Consider the following 20,932-nt stretch of genomic DNA (forward strand, 5'->3'; position numbering starts at 1 on the left):
GGGGGCACAGGCTGCTTCCAGGGTCGCATTAGGAGAGACAATGTGTATTATACTGTTACTATATATATCAGGAGCACTAGTAAGAGATGGAGAAATAGCTAGATGCACTGCGTGCGCCACAGAAACATCGTCCTACTCTCCTGGGAACTAGTACGTAGTGGAACACATTAGTTCAGGGACCTGCGCGGCGGAAGAATGAGAGTGCGACACTCACAGCCGGAAGTTCCGGTGCAGCGCTGTGTTGTGGAGTCTGGCCGCTTGCATCCACGTGGTTGTTACGGTGCAGCCGGCTTGCTGCTCTGGTGAAACATGGCGGCGGAAAAAGGAGGCCGGGGAAGCGTGCTGTTTACCGGGTACCGGTCCATGGGCATGTACAGTAATCACTTACCCCATGTAGTGCGCTACCACAAGAAGCACAAGGAGTTTTACCTGGTCACTGCAGTGGGGAAGACGTTCCACACGTACAATGTGAGTATGATGGCAGCACTGATAGCGCACACACAGGTAATATACCGGGGGCTTGTGGCAGCTTGTATATAAGGCGTGATGCACTTGCTGCACTACAGGCTGACTATGTAGTGCCCAGACTTCACTGATGGGTCGGTGGGAGCCACCCCCCCTGTGAGAACCACTTGCAGTGCCCGAATACCTCTTAGGCTACGTTCACATTAGCGTTTTGCGTGTTTGCGTCAGGCGACGCATGCGTCATGCGCCCCTATATTTAACATGGGGGACGGATGGACATGCGTTGTGCTGCGTTGTGCGACGCATGCGTTTTTTTTGCCGCAAGCGGCGGGCGCAGAAAACGCAACAAGTTGCATTTTTCTTGCGTCCAAATTTAGGCAAAAAAAGACGCATGCGTCGCAAAACGCAGCGTTTTTGCGTGCTTTATGGTGCGTTTTTATTTGCGCTGTGTGTTGCGTCGCCGACGCAGCGGCGCACAACGCAAATGTGAACGTAGCCTTACTGGGTTAAAGTGATGGTGCCCGACTCCTGATCCGACTGAAACTGCGGTGGTTTTACCGTAAATGTTCTCCTGCTTGTGAACATATTTAACCCCTTTCTGACATCAGACGTACTGTCCCGTCCAGGTGGGGTGGGCCCCCATGACCAGGGACGGGATAGTACGTCATGCCCTTTAATGCGACACTGCGAATTAAGTCGCGGTGATCACATTAAAATTCCGACGCCATCTTACCTCAGGGAAGATGGCCTCGGCATCCTGGGGTATGGCGTCCCCTCCCCCGCCTCCCGATCGCTGTGATTGGCTGTTCAATTCTGAACAGCCAATCACAGCCTTTCTCATTGTTTCAGCCAATCGGCTTGGCTGAAACAGTGAGGTTCCAGGCTAGGATCGAGTACCGATGTACTCGATCCTGGGGCCGGTGCCTGGCAACCCAGGCACCGGCCAAAACCCCCGGATTGGCGCGATCGACGATCACATCGATCGCGCCAATCGCAGGGCATAGCGGTGGTGTTACCGCGCTGTGCCCTGCCTGAAAGTGCCTGATCCTGAGCCGCAGGGCAGCTGAGGAAGGCTCCGGATCCTGCAGCTGTGATTGGCGCGATCGATGTGATCGTCGATCGCGCCAATCAGGAACAGTCCCGCCGGATCGGCGCGATCGACGATCACATCGATCGCCGTCGATCGCGCCGATCGCAGGGCACAGCGGCGGTGTTACCGCGCTGTGCCCTGCTTGGAAATCCAGCCTCATCTGCCTGCCACCTCCCCCACCACCTCCTGCAGCTCTGCCAATCAGGGCACAGCAGCGGTGTGCCCGCGCTGTGCCCTGATGGTGACCTGCCGGTCACCTGCTGGTCACTTGCTGGTGACCTGCCGGTGACCTGCCTATGATCGGAGCTGTGAGCTCCGATCATAGGCTGGTGCCTAGCGACACCGGCGTCACCAGGGCCACCTCTGATTGGTGGGATCGATGTGATCATTCGATCCCACCAATGACAGGTCACAGCAGCGGTGTGACCGCTCTGTGACCTGTCTCACCTGTCCCTGACCTGTCTGACTGCTCTTCAGGAATCCTCACACTTGGTGAGGATTCCTGAAGAGCGGTCACGCTGACAGATCCCCTCCTGTGCTGAGACTTGTGGTGCCACAGTAGCCTGTGACACCACAATTCTTGCTAAAGAAAGAAGACAGAAGAAAGAAGAGAGACTACAACCGTAAGTGTTCATCCCCGATCCCGGCCCGATCTTACTTCACCCCCCCCTTACCCCTCCCCCCCCCCCTTCCCCCTCCACCCCCACTTTGCGCCGCGTCCGTCCGTGCCCAAATATAGCAGCCGCCGAGCGTTGATTGGTGACGCAGTTCACCGATCAACACTCGTGCTCGCTTTTCTTTCCCACATCCCCGTCCACGCACCCCGCCGCTGCGTCTGAACCCGTGCCTTTCATTTCTTTTTTTTTTTTCCCACATCCCCATCCACGCACCCCGCCGCTGCGTCTGAACCCGTGCCTTTCATTTCTTTTTTTTTTCCCACATCCCCGTCCACGCACTCCGCCGCTGCGTCTAAACCCGTGCCTTTCATTTCTTTTTTTTTTTTCCCACATCCCCGTCCACGCACCCCGCCGCTGCGTCTGAACCCGTGCATTTCATTTCTTTTTTTTTTTTCCACATCCCCGTCCACGCACCCCACCGCTGTGTCTGAACCCGTGCCTTTCATTTCTTTTTTTTTTTCCCACATCCCCGTCCACGCACCCCGCCGCTGCGTCTGAACCCGTGCCTTTCATTTCTTTTTTTTTTTTTCCCACATCCCCGTCCACGCACCCCGCCGCTGCGTCTGAACCCGTGCCTTTCATTTCTTTTTTTTTTTCCCACATCCCCGTCCACGCACTCCGCCGCTGCGTCTGAACCCGTGCCTTTCATTTCTTTTTTTTTTTCCCCACATCCCCGTCCACGCACCCCGCCGCTGCGTCTGAACCCGTGCCTTTCATTTCTTTTTTTTTTTTCCCACATCCCCGTCCACGCACCCCGCCGCTGCGTCTGAACCCGTGCCTTTCATTTCTTTTTTTTTTTTCCCACATCCCCATCCACGCACCCCGCCGCTGCATCTGAACCCGTGCCTTTCATTTCATTTTTTTTTTTTTACACATCCCCGTTCACACACCCAGCAGCCGCCGAACTTTGATAAGTGACGCAGTTCACTTATCAGAGCTAGTGCCTGCTGTTTTAGACTTTTTCTTTTACAGGTATTTTTTTTCCCTTTAGCTTTTTCCTTTCAGAATAGTTTGCACCAAACACTATCCCCCCCACACGTACACAGTTATCAATAAATATTACACCCAAGCACCATAATCACACAAAAAATGTCCCGTTCGTCCCAGCAGCGCTATTCATTGGAGGAGGCATATGCTTTCCTTGCCTCCGACACTGATAGCGAGGGAGAGGATCCCACATTCCTTTACTCTTCAGATTCTTCATCCTCTTCCTCCTCCTCATCTTCCTCCTTGGGTCCTGCGGAACCGCCACGCAGACGCCCCAGGAGAGAAGATCAGGCAGCGCCCACTCCTGAAAATGAACCAGCGCGACCCTCTTCGGACCCCATATGGACCTCGCCCCCCGAAAATTACGAGCCACTGATTCCTGATTTTGTGGCAGAATCAGGAATCAAGTTTGACACCACCGGCCTCACAGAAATAGACTTTTTCAAAGTCTTTTTCTCTGAGGCTTTCGTTAACCTCATGGTGGAGCAAACTAATTTGTATGCTCGGCAATTTTTGGAGCAAAACCCCCGTTCATCATTTTCTAACTGGTCTCCTGTGGACGCAGTTGAAATGATGCAGTTTTGGGGCCTGGTCCTCCATATGGGGATCGTGAAGAAGCCAGAAATTCGGCAATATTGGAGTGTAGATATTTTATATAACACTCCAGTGTTCCGAATGGTCATGGTTCGGACGCGTTTTGAGGCCATCCATAAGTTTTTGCATTACAACGATAATGCACGGTGTCCCGCACGAGATGACCCCAATTTTGACCGTCTGTACAAAGTTCGGCCGGTCATCGAACACTTCAGCAAAAAGTTTGCTGAAGTGTACGTGCCCAAAAGGGACATCTGTGTGGATGAGTCCTTGGTTCATTTTAAGGGGCGGCTCAGATTCCGTCAATACCTGCCCAGCAAAAGGGCCAGGTACGGAATCAAACTCTACAAGCTGTGTGAGAGTACCTCAGGGTACACCTACAGCTTTAGAGTGTACGAAGGGAAGGACAGCAGGATTGAACCGCCTGAGTGTCCTTCCATCCTGGGAGTGAGTGGGAAAATTGTGTGGGATTTGGTGCACCCACTGCTGGATAAAGGTTATCACCTCTATACTGATAACTTTTATACCAGCATCCCACTCTACAAATCCCTCTCTGCGCGAGGTACCGCAGCCTGCGGTACTGTCCGCAAAATTCAGAGAGGCCTCCCGAAGACGCTACTTGGGCAGATGCTCAGAAAAGGTGAGAGCAAAGCCCAATGTAGCGACCACCTGCTGGTGGTCAAGTACAAGGACAAGAGGGATGTCCTTCTCTTGACCACCATACACGGTGATGGCAGTGCCCTCAGCAGTGTACGGGGTACCTCAACACAGGTCTGCAAACTGGACTGTGTACTGGGGTACAACAAAAACATGGGGGGCGTTGATCTCTCCGATCAACTCCTCCAACCGTACAGTGCTTTGAGGAAGGCCAAGGTGTGGTACAAAAAGCTGTCCGTGTACATCGTACAAATGGCAATGCTCAACGCTTTCCTGCTGTCACGATGTGCACGACACACTGATACGTCGTACCTTCAGTTCCAGGAGGTAGTGGTTAAGGCCCTGATATTTGGCACGAGGGAAGGAGCGGGCCCCAGTACTTCCGGAACTGAGGGTGCTCGTATCATACCAGGTCAGCATTTTCCGGGGGTGGTCCCGCCAACTGATAGAAAAAGTAAGCCGCAAAAAAGGTGCCGAGTGTGCTACAAAAGAGGAGTACGCAAGGACACCATCTATCAATGCGACACCTGCCCCGACAAACCTGGCCTGTGTATGAAGGACTGCTTCAAATTGTACCACACCTCCATGCACTACTAATTTACTTAACAGGAACCAGTAGATTAGTTCCAAAGAGGGGGCACATCTAAGTAAGATCTTGGGGGTCTAGGTTCCAAAATGATGTCACTTGTGTTTTTTTTTTACTGTTTAGGCACATCAGGGGCTCTGCAAACGGAACATGACGCCCTCAGAACTAGTCCATCAAAGTCTGCATTCCAAATCGTCACTGCTTCCCTTCTGAGTCCCGAAGTGCCCAAACAGTTTTTTCCCACATATGGGGTACTAGCGTACTCAGAACAAATTGGACAACAACTTTTGGGGTCCAATTTCTCCTGTTACCCTTGGGAAAATAAAAAATTGGGGGCTGAAAGATCATTTTTGTGGGGGAAAAAATAGAATTTTTTATTTTCACACCGGGCATCATAGACTTTAGTGAAGCACTTGGAGATTCAAAATTCTCACGACACACCTAGATAAGTTCCTTAGGGGGTCAAGTTTCCAAAATGGGGTCACTTGTGGGGAGTTTCTACTGTTTAGGCACATCAGGGGCTCACCAAATGGCACATGATGCCCGCAGACAATTCCATCAAAGTCTGCATTCCAAAACGTCACTACTTCCCTTCCGAGCCCCGAAGTGTGCCCAAACAGTAGTTTTCTCCCACATATGGGGTACCAGCGTACTCAGGACAAATTGGACAACAACTTTTGGGGTCCAATTTCTCATGTTACCCTTGGGAAAATAAAAAATTGGGGGCTGAAAGATCATTTTTGTGGGGGAAAAAATAGAATTTTTTATTTTCACGCCCGGGCGTTATAAACTTTCGTGAAGCACTTGGGGGATAAAAGTGCTCACGACACAACTAGATAAGTTCCTTAGGGGGTCTAGTTTCCAAAATGGGGTCACTTGTGGGGGGTTTCCACTGTTTAGGCACATCAGGGGCTGTCCAAACGCGACATGGCGTCCGATCTCAATTCCAGCCAATTTTAGCTTGAAAATGTCAAACGGCGCTCCTTTCCTTCTGAGCCCTGCCATGCGCCCAAACAGTGGTTCCCCCCCACATATGGGGTATCAGCGTACTCAGGACAAATTGGACAACAACTTTTGGGGTCCAATTTCTCCTTTTACCTTTGAGAAAATAAAAAATTGGGGACTAAACCATCATGTTTGTGGAAAAAATAGGATTTTTTATTTTCACGCCCGGGCGTTATAAACTTTCGTGAAGCACTTGGGGGATAAAAGTGCTCACGACACAACTAGATAAGTTCCTTAGGGGGTCTAGTTTCCAAAATGGGGTCACTTGTGGGGGGTTTCCACTGTTTAGGCACATCAGGGGCTGTCCAAACGCGACATGGCGTCCGATCTCAATTCCAGCCAATTTTAGCTTGAAAATGTCAAACGGCGCTCCTTTCCTTCTGAGCCCTGCCATGCGCCCAAACAGTGGTTCCCCCCCACATATGGGGTATCAGCGTACTCAAGACAAATTGGACAACAACTTTTGGGGTCCAATTTCTCCTTTTACCTTTGAGAAAATAAAAAATTGGGGACTAAACCATCATGTTTGTGGAAAAAATAGGATTTTTTATTTTCACGCCCGGGCGTTATAAACTTTCGTGAAGCACTTGGGGGATAAAAGTGCTCACCACACACCTGGATAAGTTCCTTAGGGGGTCTAGTTTCCAAAATGGGGTCACTTGTGGGGGGTTTCCACTGTTTAGGCACATCAAGGGCTGTCCAAATGCGACATGGCGTCCGATCTCAATTCCAGCCAATTTTAGCTTGAAAATGTCAAACGGCACTCCTTTCCTTCTAAGCCCTGCCATGCGCCCAAAAAGTGGTTCCCCCTCACATGTGGGGTATCAGCGTATTCAGGAGAAATTGGACAACAACTCTTGAGGTCCATTTTCTCTTTTTACCCTTGGGAAATTAAAAAAATTATTGCTGAAAGAACATTTTTGTGACTAAAAAGTAAAATGTTAATTTTTTCCTTCCATGTTGCTTCTGCTGCTGTGAAACACCTGAAGGGTTAATAAACTTCTTGAATGTGGTTTTGAGCAGCTTGAGGGGTGCAGTTTTTAGAATGGTGTCACTTTTGGGTATTTTCTGCCATATAGACCCCTCAAAATGACTTCAAATGTGAGGTGGTCCCTAAAAAAAAATGGTTTTGTAAATTTTGTTGTAAAAATGAGAAATTGCTGGTCAAATTTTAACCCTTGTAACTTCCTAGAAAAAAAAAATTTTGTTTCCAAAATTGTGCTGATGTAAAGTAGACATGTGGGTAATGTTATTTATTAACTATATTGTGTCACTTAACTCTCTGGTTTAACAGAATAAAAATTCAAAGTTGGAAAATTGCGAAATTTTCAACATTTTCGCCAAATTTCCGTTTTTTTCACAAATAAACACAAGTTATATCGAAGAAATTTTACCACTATCATGAAGTACAATATGTTACAAGAAAACAATCTCAGAATCACTGGGATCCGTTGAAGCGTTCCAGAGTTATAACCTCATAAAAGGACAGTGGTCAGAATTGTAAAAATTGGCCCGGTCATTAACGTGCAAACCACCCTTGGGGGTAAAGGGGTTAATAGGGATCCATTTGGGATCCAAAAGATCCAGACTGCCCATTACTACGTATACTTTTAGGTAGACGATGCTGATGAGCGTCACATACCTGGTGACCTGACAAGTCAGGCACAGAAATTATGTTTTCACTTGATCAGACATGGCTAAGGATCCTGTTATTTTTGGCTCACCGGTTTAATTTGGTCTAAGGTCTAAGAAAGACGGGACATATGAATTATTTTGTTACCAAGGCTTCGTAACATCTGCTCTACCTTTTATACAATATCCCAAGATGAGGACACCACCATTCACCATCTACTATATAGTTGTCTAAGGGTCACTTCAGTCTGTCTTTCTTTCTGTCACAGATATTCATTGGTCGCGGCCTCTGTCTGTCATGGAAATCCAAGTCGCTGATTGGTGTCGCCAGCTGCCTGTCATGGCTGCCGCGACCAATCAGCGACGGCCACAGCCCGATTAGTCCCTCCCTACTCCCCTGCAGTCAGTGCCCGGCGCCCGCTACATAGTCCCCGCAGTCAGTGCCCGCTCCATACTCCCCTCCGGTCACCGCTCACACAGGGTTAATTCTAGCGGTAACAGACCGCGTTATGCCATGGGTAACTAACTCCATTACCGCCGCTATTAACCCTGTGTGACTAGCTTTTTACTATTGATGATGCGTATGCAGCATCAATAGTAAAAAGATCTAATGTGAATATAAAAAAAACCCCGTTATTGTCACCCTCCGACGTGGAATCCTGTCCTCGGCAGTGCAAGCGGCAGGCTCTGGTGCCAAGGATGCTATGCGAGAAGGACCTTCCATGACGTCACAGTCATGTGACTGCGACGTCATCACAGGTCCTGCGCTCATACCAACCCTGGGACCGGAAGCTGTCGCGTGCACCGCACACAAGCGACAGGACTACAAGGGACACCTCGGATGGTGAGTATATGTTTATTTTTTTTATTTTTTTAACCTGTTACATACATGGCTGGGCAATATACTACGTGGCTCTGGGCTGTATACTACGTGGCTGGGCAATTTACTACGTCACTGGGCAACATACTACGTGGCTGGGCAACATACTACGTGGCTGGGCAACATACTACGTGGCTGGGCAACATACTACGTGGACATGCATATTCTAGAATACCCGATGCGTTAGAATCGGGCCACCATCTAATCTATATATATAATTGTCTAAGGGGTACTTCCGTCTTTCTGTCAGCAACTTCCGGAACGGAAATCCCGCGTCGCTAATTGGTCTCGCCAGCTGCCTGTCATGGCTGCCGCGACCAATCAGCGATGGGCACAGTACGATTAGTCCCTCCCCTACTCCCCTGCAGTCAGTGCCCGGCGCCCGCTCCGTAATCCCCTCCAGTCACCGCTCACACAGGTAACTGGCTGTGGGTACCGCATTCCGCGGGTACGTGCCGGCCGCCATCTTCCGTTCCCAGAGATGCATTGCGAAATTGCCCAGAAGACTTAGCGGTCTCGCGAGACCGCTAAGTCATCTGGGTAATTTCGCAATGCATCCTGGGAACGGAAGCTGGCGGTCGCATCACGCGCGCGTCGGGACAGCATCGCCATAGCTTCGCTGGATCCCAGGGGGTGAGTATATAACTATTTTTTATTTTAATTATTTTTTTTAACAGGGATATGGTGCCCACACTGCTAAATACTGCGTGGGCTGTGTTAGATACTGCGTGGGCTGCATTATATACTACATGGCTGCTATATATTACATGGGCAGTGTTATATACCGCGTGGCTGCTATATACTACATGGGCAGTGTTATGTACTGCGTGGGCTGTGATATACTACGTGCCCTGTGTTATATACTGCGTGGCCTGTTATATACTGCGTGGCTGCTATATACTGCGTGGGCTGTGCTATATACTGTGTGGCTGCTATATACTGTTTGGGCTGTTATATACTTCGTGGCCACTGTTATATACTGCGTGGCCTGTATTAACGCATCGGGTATTCTACAATATGTATGTATATAGCAGCCACATAGTATATAGCACAGGCCACGTAGTATTTGCTATATACTACATGGCTCCTATATACTACGTGGCTTGTGCTATATACTATGTGGCTGCTATATACATACATACATACATATTCTAGAATACCCGATGCGTTAGAATCGGGCCACCATCTAGTCTACTATATAATTGTCTAAGGGTCACTTCCGTCTTTCTGTCTGTCCTTCTGTCACAGATATTCATTGGTCGCGGCCTCTGTCTGTCATGGAATCCAAGTTGCTGATTGGTCGTGGTCGTGGCAAAACGCCCACGACCAATCAGCGACGGCCACAGTCTGGCAGCAATATGGCCGCTCCTTCCTCCCCGCAGTCAGTGCCCGCTCCATACTCCCCTCCAGTCATCCAGTCAGCCCTCACACAGGGTTAATGCCAGCGTTACCGGAGCGCAGTGTAACGCACTCCGGTTACGCAGCTATTAACCCTGTGTGACCAACTTTTTACTATTAGTAAAACGATCTAATGTTAAAAATAATAATAAAAAAAAAAAAGGTTATTCTCACCCTCCGATTTGCGTACTGTCCTCGGCAGTGCAAGCGGCAGGTTCCGGTTCCAAAGATGGTGTGCGAAAAGGACCTTCCATGACGTCACTGTCATGTGACCGCGACATCATCACAGGTCCTGCGCTCATACCAGCCCTGGGACCAGAAGCTGCTGCGTGCACCTCACACAGGCGACAGGACTACAAGGGGCCCCCGGAGGGTGAGTATATGTTTCTTTTTTTTATTTTTTAACCTGTTACATACATGGCTGGCCAATATACTACGTGACTCTGTGCTGTATACTACATGACTCTGTGCTGTATACTACGTGACTCTGTGCTGTATACTACGTGACTCTGTGCTGTATACTACGTGGCTCTGTGCTGTATACTACGTGGCTCTGTGCTGTATACTACGTGGCTCTGTGCTGTATACTACGTGGCTCTGTGCTGTATACTACGTGGCTGGGCAATATAGTACATGGCTGTGCAATATACTACGTGGGCCGTGCAATATACTACGTGGACATGCATATTCTAGAATACCCGATGCGTTAGAATCGGGCCACCATCTAGTGTAAAATATGAAGCTGTTTAAATTTATTGGTAAATTTCTATTATCCTAAAGCCACTGCCTTCCCTAAACTAGTGGTTAGTGGGTACAACCTAGTTTGTCCACAAACTACAACAGAGATCCCAGGGTACCCATTGTGAACTGGTTATTTTGAACAGACCCATTTAACAAATACTGCTCAAAAAATAAAGGAAACACTAAAATACCAATCACTGAAATATTCCAGTTGCAAATCTGTTCCTTACATATTGGAATGTGTTGAGAACAATACAAGATAAAAATGATCAATGTAAATCAAAATTAATATTCCATGGAGGTCTGGATTTGGAATGATATTCAAAATCAAAGTGGAAAATGAAATTACAGGCTGATCCAACTTCAGTGGAGATGCCTCAAGACAAGGAAATGATGCTCAGTAATGTGTGTGGCCTCCACGTGCCTGTATGACCTCCCTACAACGCCTGGGCATGGTCCTGATGAGGCGGCGGATGGTCTCCTGAGGGATCTCCTCCCAGACTTGGACTAAAGCATCCGCCAACTCCTGGGCAGTCTGTGGTGCAACGTGATGTTGGTGGATGGAACAAGACATAATGTGATTGGATTCAGGTCTAGGGAATGAGTAGGCCAGTCCATAGCATCAATGCCTTCATCATGCAGTACCTGCTGACACACTTCAGTCACATGAGGCCTAGCATTGTTATGCATCAGATGAAACATAGGGCCCACTTCACCTGCTTTTTTTCTCACATTGGGTCCTCCCCACACCATTAGAGACCCTCTGCTAAACCAGTCATGTTGGAGGATGTTGCAGGCAGCAGAACATTCTCCATGGAGTCACCAGACTCTGTCACGTCTGTTACATGTGCTCAGTGTGAACCTATCATTCGTGAAGAGCACAGGGCGCCAATGTCTAATCTGCAAATCTTGGTGTTCTTTGGCAAATAGCAATCACCCTGCACAGTGCTGAGCTGTAAGCACAACACCTACTTGTGGACAAAGGACCCTTACACCACTCTCATGAAGTCTTTCTGAGAGTTTGAGCAGACACATGGATGTTAGTGGCCTACTGGAAGTCATTTTGCAGGCCTCTGGCACTGCTCCTCCTGTTCATCCTTGCTCAGAGATAGCGGTCCTGCTGTGTTGTTTCCCTCCTATGGCCCCCTCCATTTCTCCTGGTGTACAGTCATGTCTCCTGGTATCTGTTCCATGCTCTGGACACTGTGGTGACACACAGCTAACCTTCTTGCCACGGCTCGAATTGATGTGTCATCCTGGATGAGCTGCACTACCTGAGCAACTTCTGTGGGTTGTAGACACTGACTTTTGCTACTGTACCTCTATGGGTGAAAGCAATGAGAAAATGTAACACTGACCAAAACAGCCAGAATGGATTAGAACAGAGAAATTGTCTGTGGTCACCACCTGTAGAACCACTCTTTTACAGGGGTTGTCTTTGCTAATTACCTATCATTTCTACCTATTGTCTGTTCCATTTGCAAAAACAACAATAGAAATTGATTCATAATTGGTGTTGCTTCATAACTGGACAGGTTGATTTCACAGAAGTGTGAATGACTTGGAGTTACAGTCTGTGCTTTTAAGTGCTCCCTTTATATTTTTGAGCATTGTATTATGTACAAAAGGGAAAACTCCTTCAAAGTCAGGTCTTCAGAGCAGGTTTCCTATGTGCATGTTAGACACTAGCTATCACCACTTTCGGGTTTACTCAAGGACCAATTGGAAGCACAGGACCCCTGTTTTTTTTCCAATCCTTTGGGGGTCTCTGCTTTCCTGCTATTTAATGCATATACAGTGTAGAGTATATCTATAGGTGGAACACCTCTTTAAACAATTTGTATAAATGTCTGACTTGTAACCCTAAGGAATGTATGATTGTGGATATTTGTCCTTGCTGAAGGAAACATTGTAGTCTCCCCACACATATTTTCATAGAAATGCAGTAAATCCTGTGTCTGAAGTCCATATTCCTTATGAAGGTGTGTGCAGGATATATGTGAATTTAAATGTTACCAAAGAGATCTGTTATTTGATTCAAGCTGCTTTGAAATGTAACGTTTCAGAGAAAACAGCGTACTGTAAACGGGGATCTTGGGAACCAATTGACTAAGTGGCCAAGTCACAGTGACCGGATCCCTTGCGGGCTCTCCCCTTCCCAGTTCTACTCAACTTCCAGATATTTTTCCTATGTGTTAACCCTATTTATATTTTATTTTTTTAGGTGAACAAGCTTGGTCAAGTTGCTGCCAGTAAGTATAGAATTAATTACTTTTCGGTTTGTAAAAACAGTACAATTGTTCAACCTGATTATATTCTTGTGTGGAAATGTTTTCTTTTTTCATTGTGCTCATCTCCAGGCTTTCACTTGCATGATATGTACATTTTTCTCTGCTGTATTACCGTATGCAGACATAACCTTCTCTATAAATGGCGTTCATATGGAAATTTTCAACATTGAAGACCCCAAATTAATCATAGGTCATTTTATTGAAGCTATTTCTGTGTATTGTAATGAGAAGTTGCTCATCTTCGGATCCTTTATCACTGCAGACATTTGTCCACCATGTCAGTATAACTATAATGTAATATATCCACTTTCAGGCAACGCGCTTCCAGAAAATATTAGCTGTCTTGCTGCAGACCGCATGCTGGTGTTTGCATCTCATGGAAATCTCCTTAAAGCATTTGCTAGAAACAAAGAGGTTTGTAAAATCTGATTCATTATTTGAGTTGCCTCTTGACAGATTTGTTCTTTTAGGCTAACTTCATTTATGCACATGAATGAAGGTGAAGATCCAGAACATTTAAAACAATGGCATTGCCGTGACATGCCAAATAGGCATAGCTGGAGGTTTGGAAGGTGCAAGGAGATGAAACACTGGACGCGTTTCAAACACTGTTCTTAACCCCTTCCCGACCCATGACGCCACGTAGGCGTCATGAAAGTCGGTGCCAATCCGACCCATGACGCCTATGCGGCGTCATGGAAAGATCGCGTCCCTGCAGGCCGGGTGAAAGGGTTAACTCCCATTTCACCCGATCTGCAGGGACAGGGGGAGTGGTAGTTTAGCCCAGGGGGGGTGGCTTCACCCCCTCGTGGCTACGATCGCTCTGATTGGCAGTTTCACTTTCAACAGCCAATCAGAGCGATTTGTAATATTTCACCTATTATAACGGGTGAAATATTACAATCCAGCCATGGCCGATGCTGAAATATCATCGGCCATGGCTGGAAATACTAATGTGCCCCCACCCCACCGATCGCCCCCGCAGCCCCCCGATCTGGCCGGTACACTGCTCCGGCTCCCCTCCGTCCAGTGCTCCGCTCCCCCCCGTGCTCTTGTCCGCTCCCCCCGTGCTCCAATCACCCCCCCTGCACTCCGATCCACACCCCCTGGTGCTCCGTTCCACCCCCCCGTGCTCCGTTCCACCCCCCCGTGCTCCATTCCAGCCCCCCCGTGCTCCATTCCAGCCCCCCGCGCTCCGATTCCCCCCACCCCCGTGCTCCGATCCCCCACCCCCGTGCTCCGATCCCCCCCCCCCCCCCCCCCCCCCCCCCCACCACATCATACTTACCGATCCAGCCGGGGTCCCGTCCGTCTTCTCCCTGGGCGCCGCCATCTTCCAAAATGACGGGCGCATGTGCAGTGCGCCCGCCGAATCGGCCGGCAGATTCGTTCCAAAGTGCATTTTGATCACTGAGATAGATTATATCTCAGTGATCAAAATAAAAAAAATAATAAATGACCCCCCCCCCCTTTGTCACCCCCATAGGTAGGGACAATAAAAAAATAAAGAAATTTTTTTTTTTCCACTAATGTTAGAATAGGGGTAGGGCTAGGGTTAGGGCTAGGGGTAGGGTTAGGGCTAGGGCTAGGGTTAGGGCTAGGGTTAGGGCTAGGGTTAGGGTTTCGGTATGTGCACACGTATTCTGGTCCTCTGCGGATTTTTCCGCTGCGGATTTGATAAATCCGCAGTGCTAAACCGCTGCGGATTTATGGCGGATTTACCGCGTTTTTTTCTGCGCATTTCACTGCGGTTTTACAACTGCGATTTTCTATTGGATCAGTTGTAAAACCGCTGCGGAATCCGCACAAAAGAAGTGACATGCTGCGGAATGTAAACCGCTGCGTTTCCGTGCAGTTTTTCCGCAGCATGTGTACAGCGGTTTTTGTTTCCCGTAGGTTTACATTGAACTGTAAACTCATGGGAAACTGCTGCGGATCCGCAGCGTTTTCTGCAGCGTGTGCACATACCTTTAGAATTAGGCTATGTGCACACGGTGCGGATTTGGCTGCGGATTCGCAGCAGTGTTCCATCAGGTTTACAGTACCATGTAAACATATGAAAAACCAAATCCGCTGTGCCCATGGTGCGGAAAATACCGCGCGGAAACGCTGCGTTGTATTTTCCGCAGCATGTCAATTCTTTGTGCGGATTCCGCAGCGTTTTACACCTGTTCCTCAATAGGAATCCGCAGGTGAAATCCGCACAAAAAACACTGGAAATCCGCGGATAATCCGCAGGTAAAACGCAGTGCCTTTTACCCGCGGATTTTTCAAAAATGGTGCGGAAATATCTCACACGAATCCGCAACGTGGGCACATAGCCTTAGGGTTAGGGTTGGAATTAGGGTTGTGGTTAGGGTTAGGGGTGTGTTGGGGTTAGGGTTGTGGTTAGGGGTGTGTTGCTGTTAGGGTTGTGATTAGGGTTATGGCTACAGTTGAGATTAGAGTTAGGGGTGTGTTGGGGTTAGTGTTGGAGGTAGAATTGAGGGGTTACCACTGTTTAGGCACATCAGGGGTCTCCAAACGCAACATGGCGCCACCATTGATTCCAGCCAATCTCGTATTCAAAAAGTCAAATGGTGCTCCCTCACTTCTGAGCCCCGACGTGTGCCCAAACAGTGGTTTACCCCCCCATATGGGGTACCAGCATACTCAGGACAAACTGCGCAACAATTACTGGGGTCCAATTTCTCCTGTTACCCTTGTGAATCTAAAAAAATGCTTGCTAAAACATAATTTTTGAGGAAAGAAAAATGATTTTTTATTTTCACGGCTCTGCGTTGTAAACGTCTGTGAAGCACTTGGGGGTTCAAAGTGCTCACCACATATCTAGATAAGTTCCTTGGGGGGTCTAGTTTCTAAAATGGGGTCACTTGTGGGGGTTTCTACTGTTTAGGCACACCAGGGGCTCTGCAAACGCAACGTGACACCCGTAGACCATTCCATCAAAGTCTGCATTTCAAAAGTCACTACTTCCCTTCTGAGCCCCGACGTGTGCCCAAACAGTGGTTTACCCCCACTCATGGGGTATCAGCGTATTCAGGAGAAACTGGACAACAACTTTTGGGGTCCAATTTCTCCTGTAACCCTTGGGAAAATAAAAAATTCTGGGCTAAATAATTATTTTTGAGGAAAGAAAACGTATTTATTATTTTCACGGCTCTGCATTATAAACTTCTATGAAGCACCTGGGGGTTTAAAGTGCTCACTATGCATCTAGATAAGTTCCTTGGGATGTCTAGTTTCCAAAATGGGGTCACTTGTGGGGGAGCTCCAATTTTTAGGCACACGGGGGCTTTCCAAACGTGACATGGTGTCCGCTAAAGAGTGGAGCCAATTTTTGATTCAAAAAGTCAAATGGCGCTCCTTCCCTTCCAAGCCCTGCCGTGCGCCCAAACAGTGGTTTACCCCCACATATGAGGTATCAGCGTACTCAGGACAAATTGGACAACAACTTTCGTGGTTCAGTTTCTCCTTTTACCATTGGGAAAATAAAAAAATTGTTGCTAAAAGATAATTTTTGTGACTAAAAAGTTAAATGTTCATTTTTTCCTTCCATGTTGCTTCTGCTGCTGTGAAGCACCTGAAGGGTTAATAAACTTCTTGAATGTGGTTTTGAGTACCTTGAGGGGTGCAGTTTTTAGAATGGTGTCACTTTTGGGTATTTTCAGCCATATAGACCCCTCAAACTGACTTCAAATGTGAGGTGGTCCCTAAAAAAAATGGTTTTGTAAATTTCGTTGTAAAAATGACAAATCGCTGGTCAAATTTTAACCCTTATAACTTCCTAACAAAAAAAAATTTTGTTTCCAAAATTGTGCTGATGTAAAGTAAACATGTGGGAAATGTTATTTATTAACTATTTTGTGTCACATATCTCTCTGGTTTAACAGAATAAAAATTCAAAATGTGAAAATTGCAAAATTTTCAAAATTTTCGCCAAATTTCTGTTTTTATCACAAATAAACGCAGAATTTATTGACCTAAATTTACCACTAACATGAAGCCCAATATGTCACGAAAAAACAATCTCAGAACCGCTAGGATCCGTTGAAGCGTTCCTGAGTTATTACCTCATAAAGGGACACTGGTCAGAATTGCAAAAAACGGCAAGGTCTTTAAGGTCAAAATAGGCTGGGTCATGAAGGGGTTAAACTCGATATTCGTGTTTGAAACGTGTCCAGTGTTTCATCTCCTTGCACCTTCCAAACCTCCAGCTATGCCTATTTGGCATGTCACAATAATGCCATTGTTTTAAATGTTCTAATAAAGCCTACAATTTTCACCAGAGCTGGATCTTCACCTTCATTCATGCACCTTGCTTCCACGTCCAGGAGAGATGAGATCTCGTTATCCTTCACATGTAACTCGCTGGGAATCCTACAAGGGTGAGCTGAATACTATGTTTGCTCCACAACTTAGTTTATCCATGTTTCACAGTCTTGAGTGCAGACAGCAATGTACAACCTGGCTGTGGGTCTCCTGACTCTCATAGGCATGCACTACCTAGGTTAATGCGATTAATCCCCAATCCCCACAGTTTTAAGCGTGCCCTAAAAACTCATTTGTTCAGACTGGCCTACCGCCTCAATGCATTAATGTAAGGATCCCTGTGTGGCCTATTTAAAAAAAAAAAAAAAAAAAAAAAAAAATGTTCTCATTCACTTTATGCAGTTAATAGCCCTCTGTGTCTGTACTATTACATACTTAGGCAGGTAACTGGTTCATGCAGCTTTACATGAACACCCGAGCCTTACACTATGGCCGGTCCGAATAACTAAAGCAATTGTTACCATCCACCTCTCGTGTCTCCCCTTTTCCTCATAGTTTGTAAGCTTGCGAGCAGGGCCCTCATTCCTCCTGGTATCTGTTTTGAACTGTATTTCTGTTATGCTGTAATGTCTATTGTCTGTACAAGTCCCCTCTATAATTTGTAAAGCGCTGCGGAATATGTTGGCGCTATATAAATAAAAATTATTATTATTATTAGGCATATATGAGGCTGTTGAGTTTAGGTTAGGACTCTCAAAGCCAGTCCTCTCTTGGACCATGAAGCACATATATGAATCCAGTCATGGGAGGCTGGTTATATTGCCTTATCTGTATTCTTTGTGCTTTTTTAAGCCTTGTGTCTATGGCCATATTTTACTATACAGCATACGGTTTGTATGAAGCTGTAACAAAGCATCTATAGAAGACTATGCAGCTATAGTATTCAGAATCCAGCTGAAAAAATGGTGCCTCTGATGCAGCATCAATGCTATCCTTTAAATACGGTACATTGCTTGTAAAGGATAATATTTATGTAATATTCAACAGCCTCTGATCACTTTACAGAATACACTACTGTATCTGTATTGTTACATTTTTTTGCAGGTCAAAAGCTATTTTGATAAACACCATATTGAATTATTTCAGAAAGTTATGTATTAGAGATATTCTACAAAAACAAAAAATCACTATAAATGTCTGCCAGACACATTTGTAATTTATGGTAATATATGCTGCAGAAACCCATGTGTAACAGTTTATTTTGTTTTTAATTTCAACGAAATAAAAACATTTTTCTTATCACCATAAAATATCAAAAAATGAAAAAAATAATTGCATATACTCCCTTTTGGGTGCCAGAATTTTTTGATATTTTATGATTCAAGGAGTGGTATCCTTTTCTGTGCACCAACTATTACAAAGTGACGTGTAGCTCATCTTTTCATAACATACTACATATTTGGCAATTTATTTGTTTTTTTTTTCAGGTTGTCCACACATATAAAGGTCATGATGCAGAAATTCATTTGGTGCTGCCTTTTGGTGATCATGTAATATCTGTGGATACCAGCAATACTGTTATTATTTGGGATGTCCAATCACAAGGTAAAAAAAATACATATTTAGAGTGTTTGAGTAAAATGCATTAACCCCTTAACGACCGCCGATACGCCTTTTAACGGCGGCAGTTAAGGGTACTTAAACCACAGCGTTGTTAATTAACGGCGCTGTGGAAGAAGTGTATAGCGCCCCCCAGAGTCGGAATTTCTCTGGGGTCTCGGTTGCCGGGTGTAGCCGAGACCCCAGAGAACATGATTCGGGTCGGTTTTTACCGACATGATTCGGGTCGGTTTTTACTGACCCCCGGGTTGCGATCGCCGGTAAATAACCGTTTATTGGCGGCCGCAAAAAAAAACAAAACGAGATTTCCCATTTAATTTCTCTGTCCTCCGATGTGATCGCACATCAGAGGACAGAGAAATGGGGTCCCCGATAGCCCCCCGATACTCCTGTCTCCCCCGATGCTCCCGATGGGCACCGCCATCTTTTACTGGGAAGATCTTTGGGGTCTTAAGTCTTTAAAAGGGGCATAACGCGGTGTAACGTAGTCTGTTAACGCCGCCATTGATTGTAATGGCGAACGCATCGCTAGCGCACGCCCACATTGGGCGTGCGCTAGCGATGTGCCGTCATTTGAGTGACGGACCGCGAACGCTGCTTGCAGCGTTCGCGGTCCGTTCCTTGCTAGCGCAGATCAGGGATCTGCGCTAGCGGGATCTGCTAACGCGATCCCTTTTGGGACATTGCGTTAGCGCAGTCCGTAGCGCTATGCGCTAAATGGACTGCCCTAACGCAATGTGACCCTAGCCTTAAAGGGACACTGTCACCTGAATTTGGAGGGAACAATCTTCAGCCATGGAGGCGGGGTTTTGGGGTTTTTGATTCACCCTTTCCTTACCCGCTGGCTGCAATATTGGATTGAAGTTCATTCTCTGTGCTCCATAGTACACGCCTGCGCAAGGCAAGATTGCCTTGTGCAGGCATGAACTACGGAGGACAGAGAATGAACTTCAATCCAATATTGCAGCCAGCATGCAGCCAGCGGGTAAGGAAAGGGTGAATCAAAAACCCCGCCTCCATGGCTGAAGATTGTTCCCTCCAAATTCAGGTGACAGTGTCCCTTTAAAGTAAATGTTTGGCCCCAATAAAATAATAAAGCCTGTACTCACCTCCTGTGCCAGCGCTGTTCCCACAGTGTCGGCACTTGCTGTCCCCAGGGCTGTGATGTAGTTTTGTAACACGGGATGCCGGGGCCCAAATAGGGCTGGCGTCACTGTCTCTGCCTTCGGACAAACTGAACGTGAAGAGGAAGCCAAGGCTGCAGCTGATCCCACAACTTCATGTTCAGTTTGTGCAAAGGTGGATACGGTGACGCCAACGCTGATTAGGCATCACGTGTCATTCCACCACATCACAGCCCCAGGAAGGCGAGTGCCAACACCGCTGGAACAGCATTGGCATTGGAGGTGAGTATAGGCTTTATTATCGGGGCCGAACATTTACTTTAAGAAGAGGTTGTCCTAGTAGTGGACAACCCCTTTAGGCTATGTGCACACGTTGCCGATCAGCCTTAGGAATTCCTGGTGCGGATTCTGCCTCTCCTGGCAGAAAACGCACCTGCAGATTTGTCGCGTTTTTTGTGCGTTTTTGCTGCGGTTTTCATGCGGATTTGCTGTGGTTTTTACCCCTGCGGTTTTCTATAATGGAATGGGTACAAAAACGCTGCAGATTCACAAAAAAGAAGTGACGTGCTACTTCTTTTAAACCGCAGCGTTTCCGCAGCGGATTTTCCGCAAAGTGTGCACAGCATTTTTTTTTCTCATTGATTTACATTGTACTGTAAATCAATTGCGGATCTGCAGCGTTTCTGCACCTCAAAAAATGCTGCGGATCTGCAGAGAATCCGCAACGTGTGCACATAGCCTTAATGTTTACAGTGTTGACCCTTATTTTTCAAGATTTCTGCAATTTGCTCTGGTTGCTGGATATCAGGTTTTGGGCCAAATCCTGACTGACGGCAGCCCATTCTGGTCTAATCAGTGCTTTGAGTTTGTTACAATTTTTGTGTTTTTTGTTTGTCAACCCACTTTTTGAAGA

The 20,932-nt window shown here is 46.9% G+C and overlaps 1 protein-coding gene across 1 annotated transcript in view; it reads left to right on the plus strand.

The window, feature by feature from the left end:
• Window positions 1-212: 212 nt before the first annotated feature.
• The window catches only part of WDR36 (WD repeat domain 36), an 88,648-nt gene continuing 67,928 nt past the window's right edge, over window positions 213-20,932 (plus strand). Inside the window, exons 1-4 of the mRNA XM_069752691.1 lie at window positions 213-468; window positions 12,937-12,964; window positions 13,317-13,417; window positions 18,763-18,880. Coding sequence (XP_069608792.1) covers window positions 310-468; window positions 12,937-12,964; window positions 13,317-13,417; window positions 18,763-18,880 — 406 coding nt within the window. The 5' untranslated portion in view covers window positions 213-309. The remainder of the gene's footprint in view (window positions 469-12,936; window positions 12,965-13,316; window positions 13,418-18,762; window positions 18,881-20,932) is intronic.

The sequence above is a fragment of the Ranitomeya imitator genome, chromosome 1, assembly GCF_032444005.1.
Source record: "Ranitomeya imitator isolate aRanImi1 chromosome 1, aRanImi1.pri, whole genome shotgun sequence".
In the NCBI taxonomy this organism is placed as follows: domain Eukaryota; kingdom Metazoa; phylum Chordata; class Amphibia; order Anura; family Dendrobatidae; genus Ranitomeya; species Ranitomeya imitator.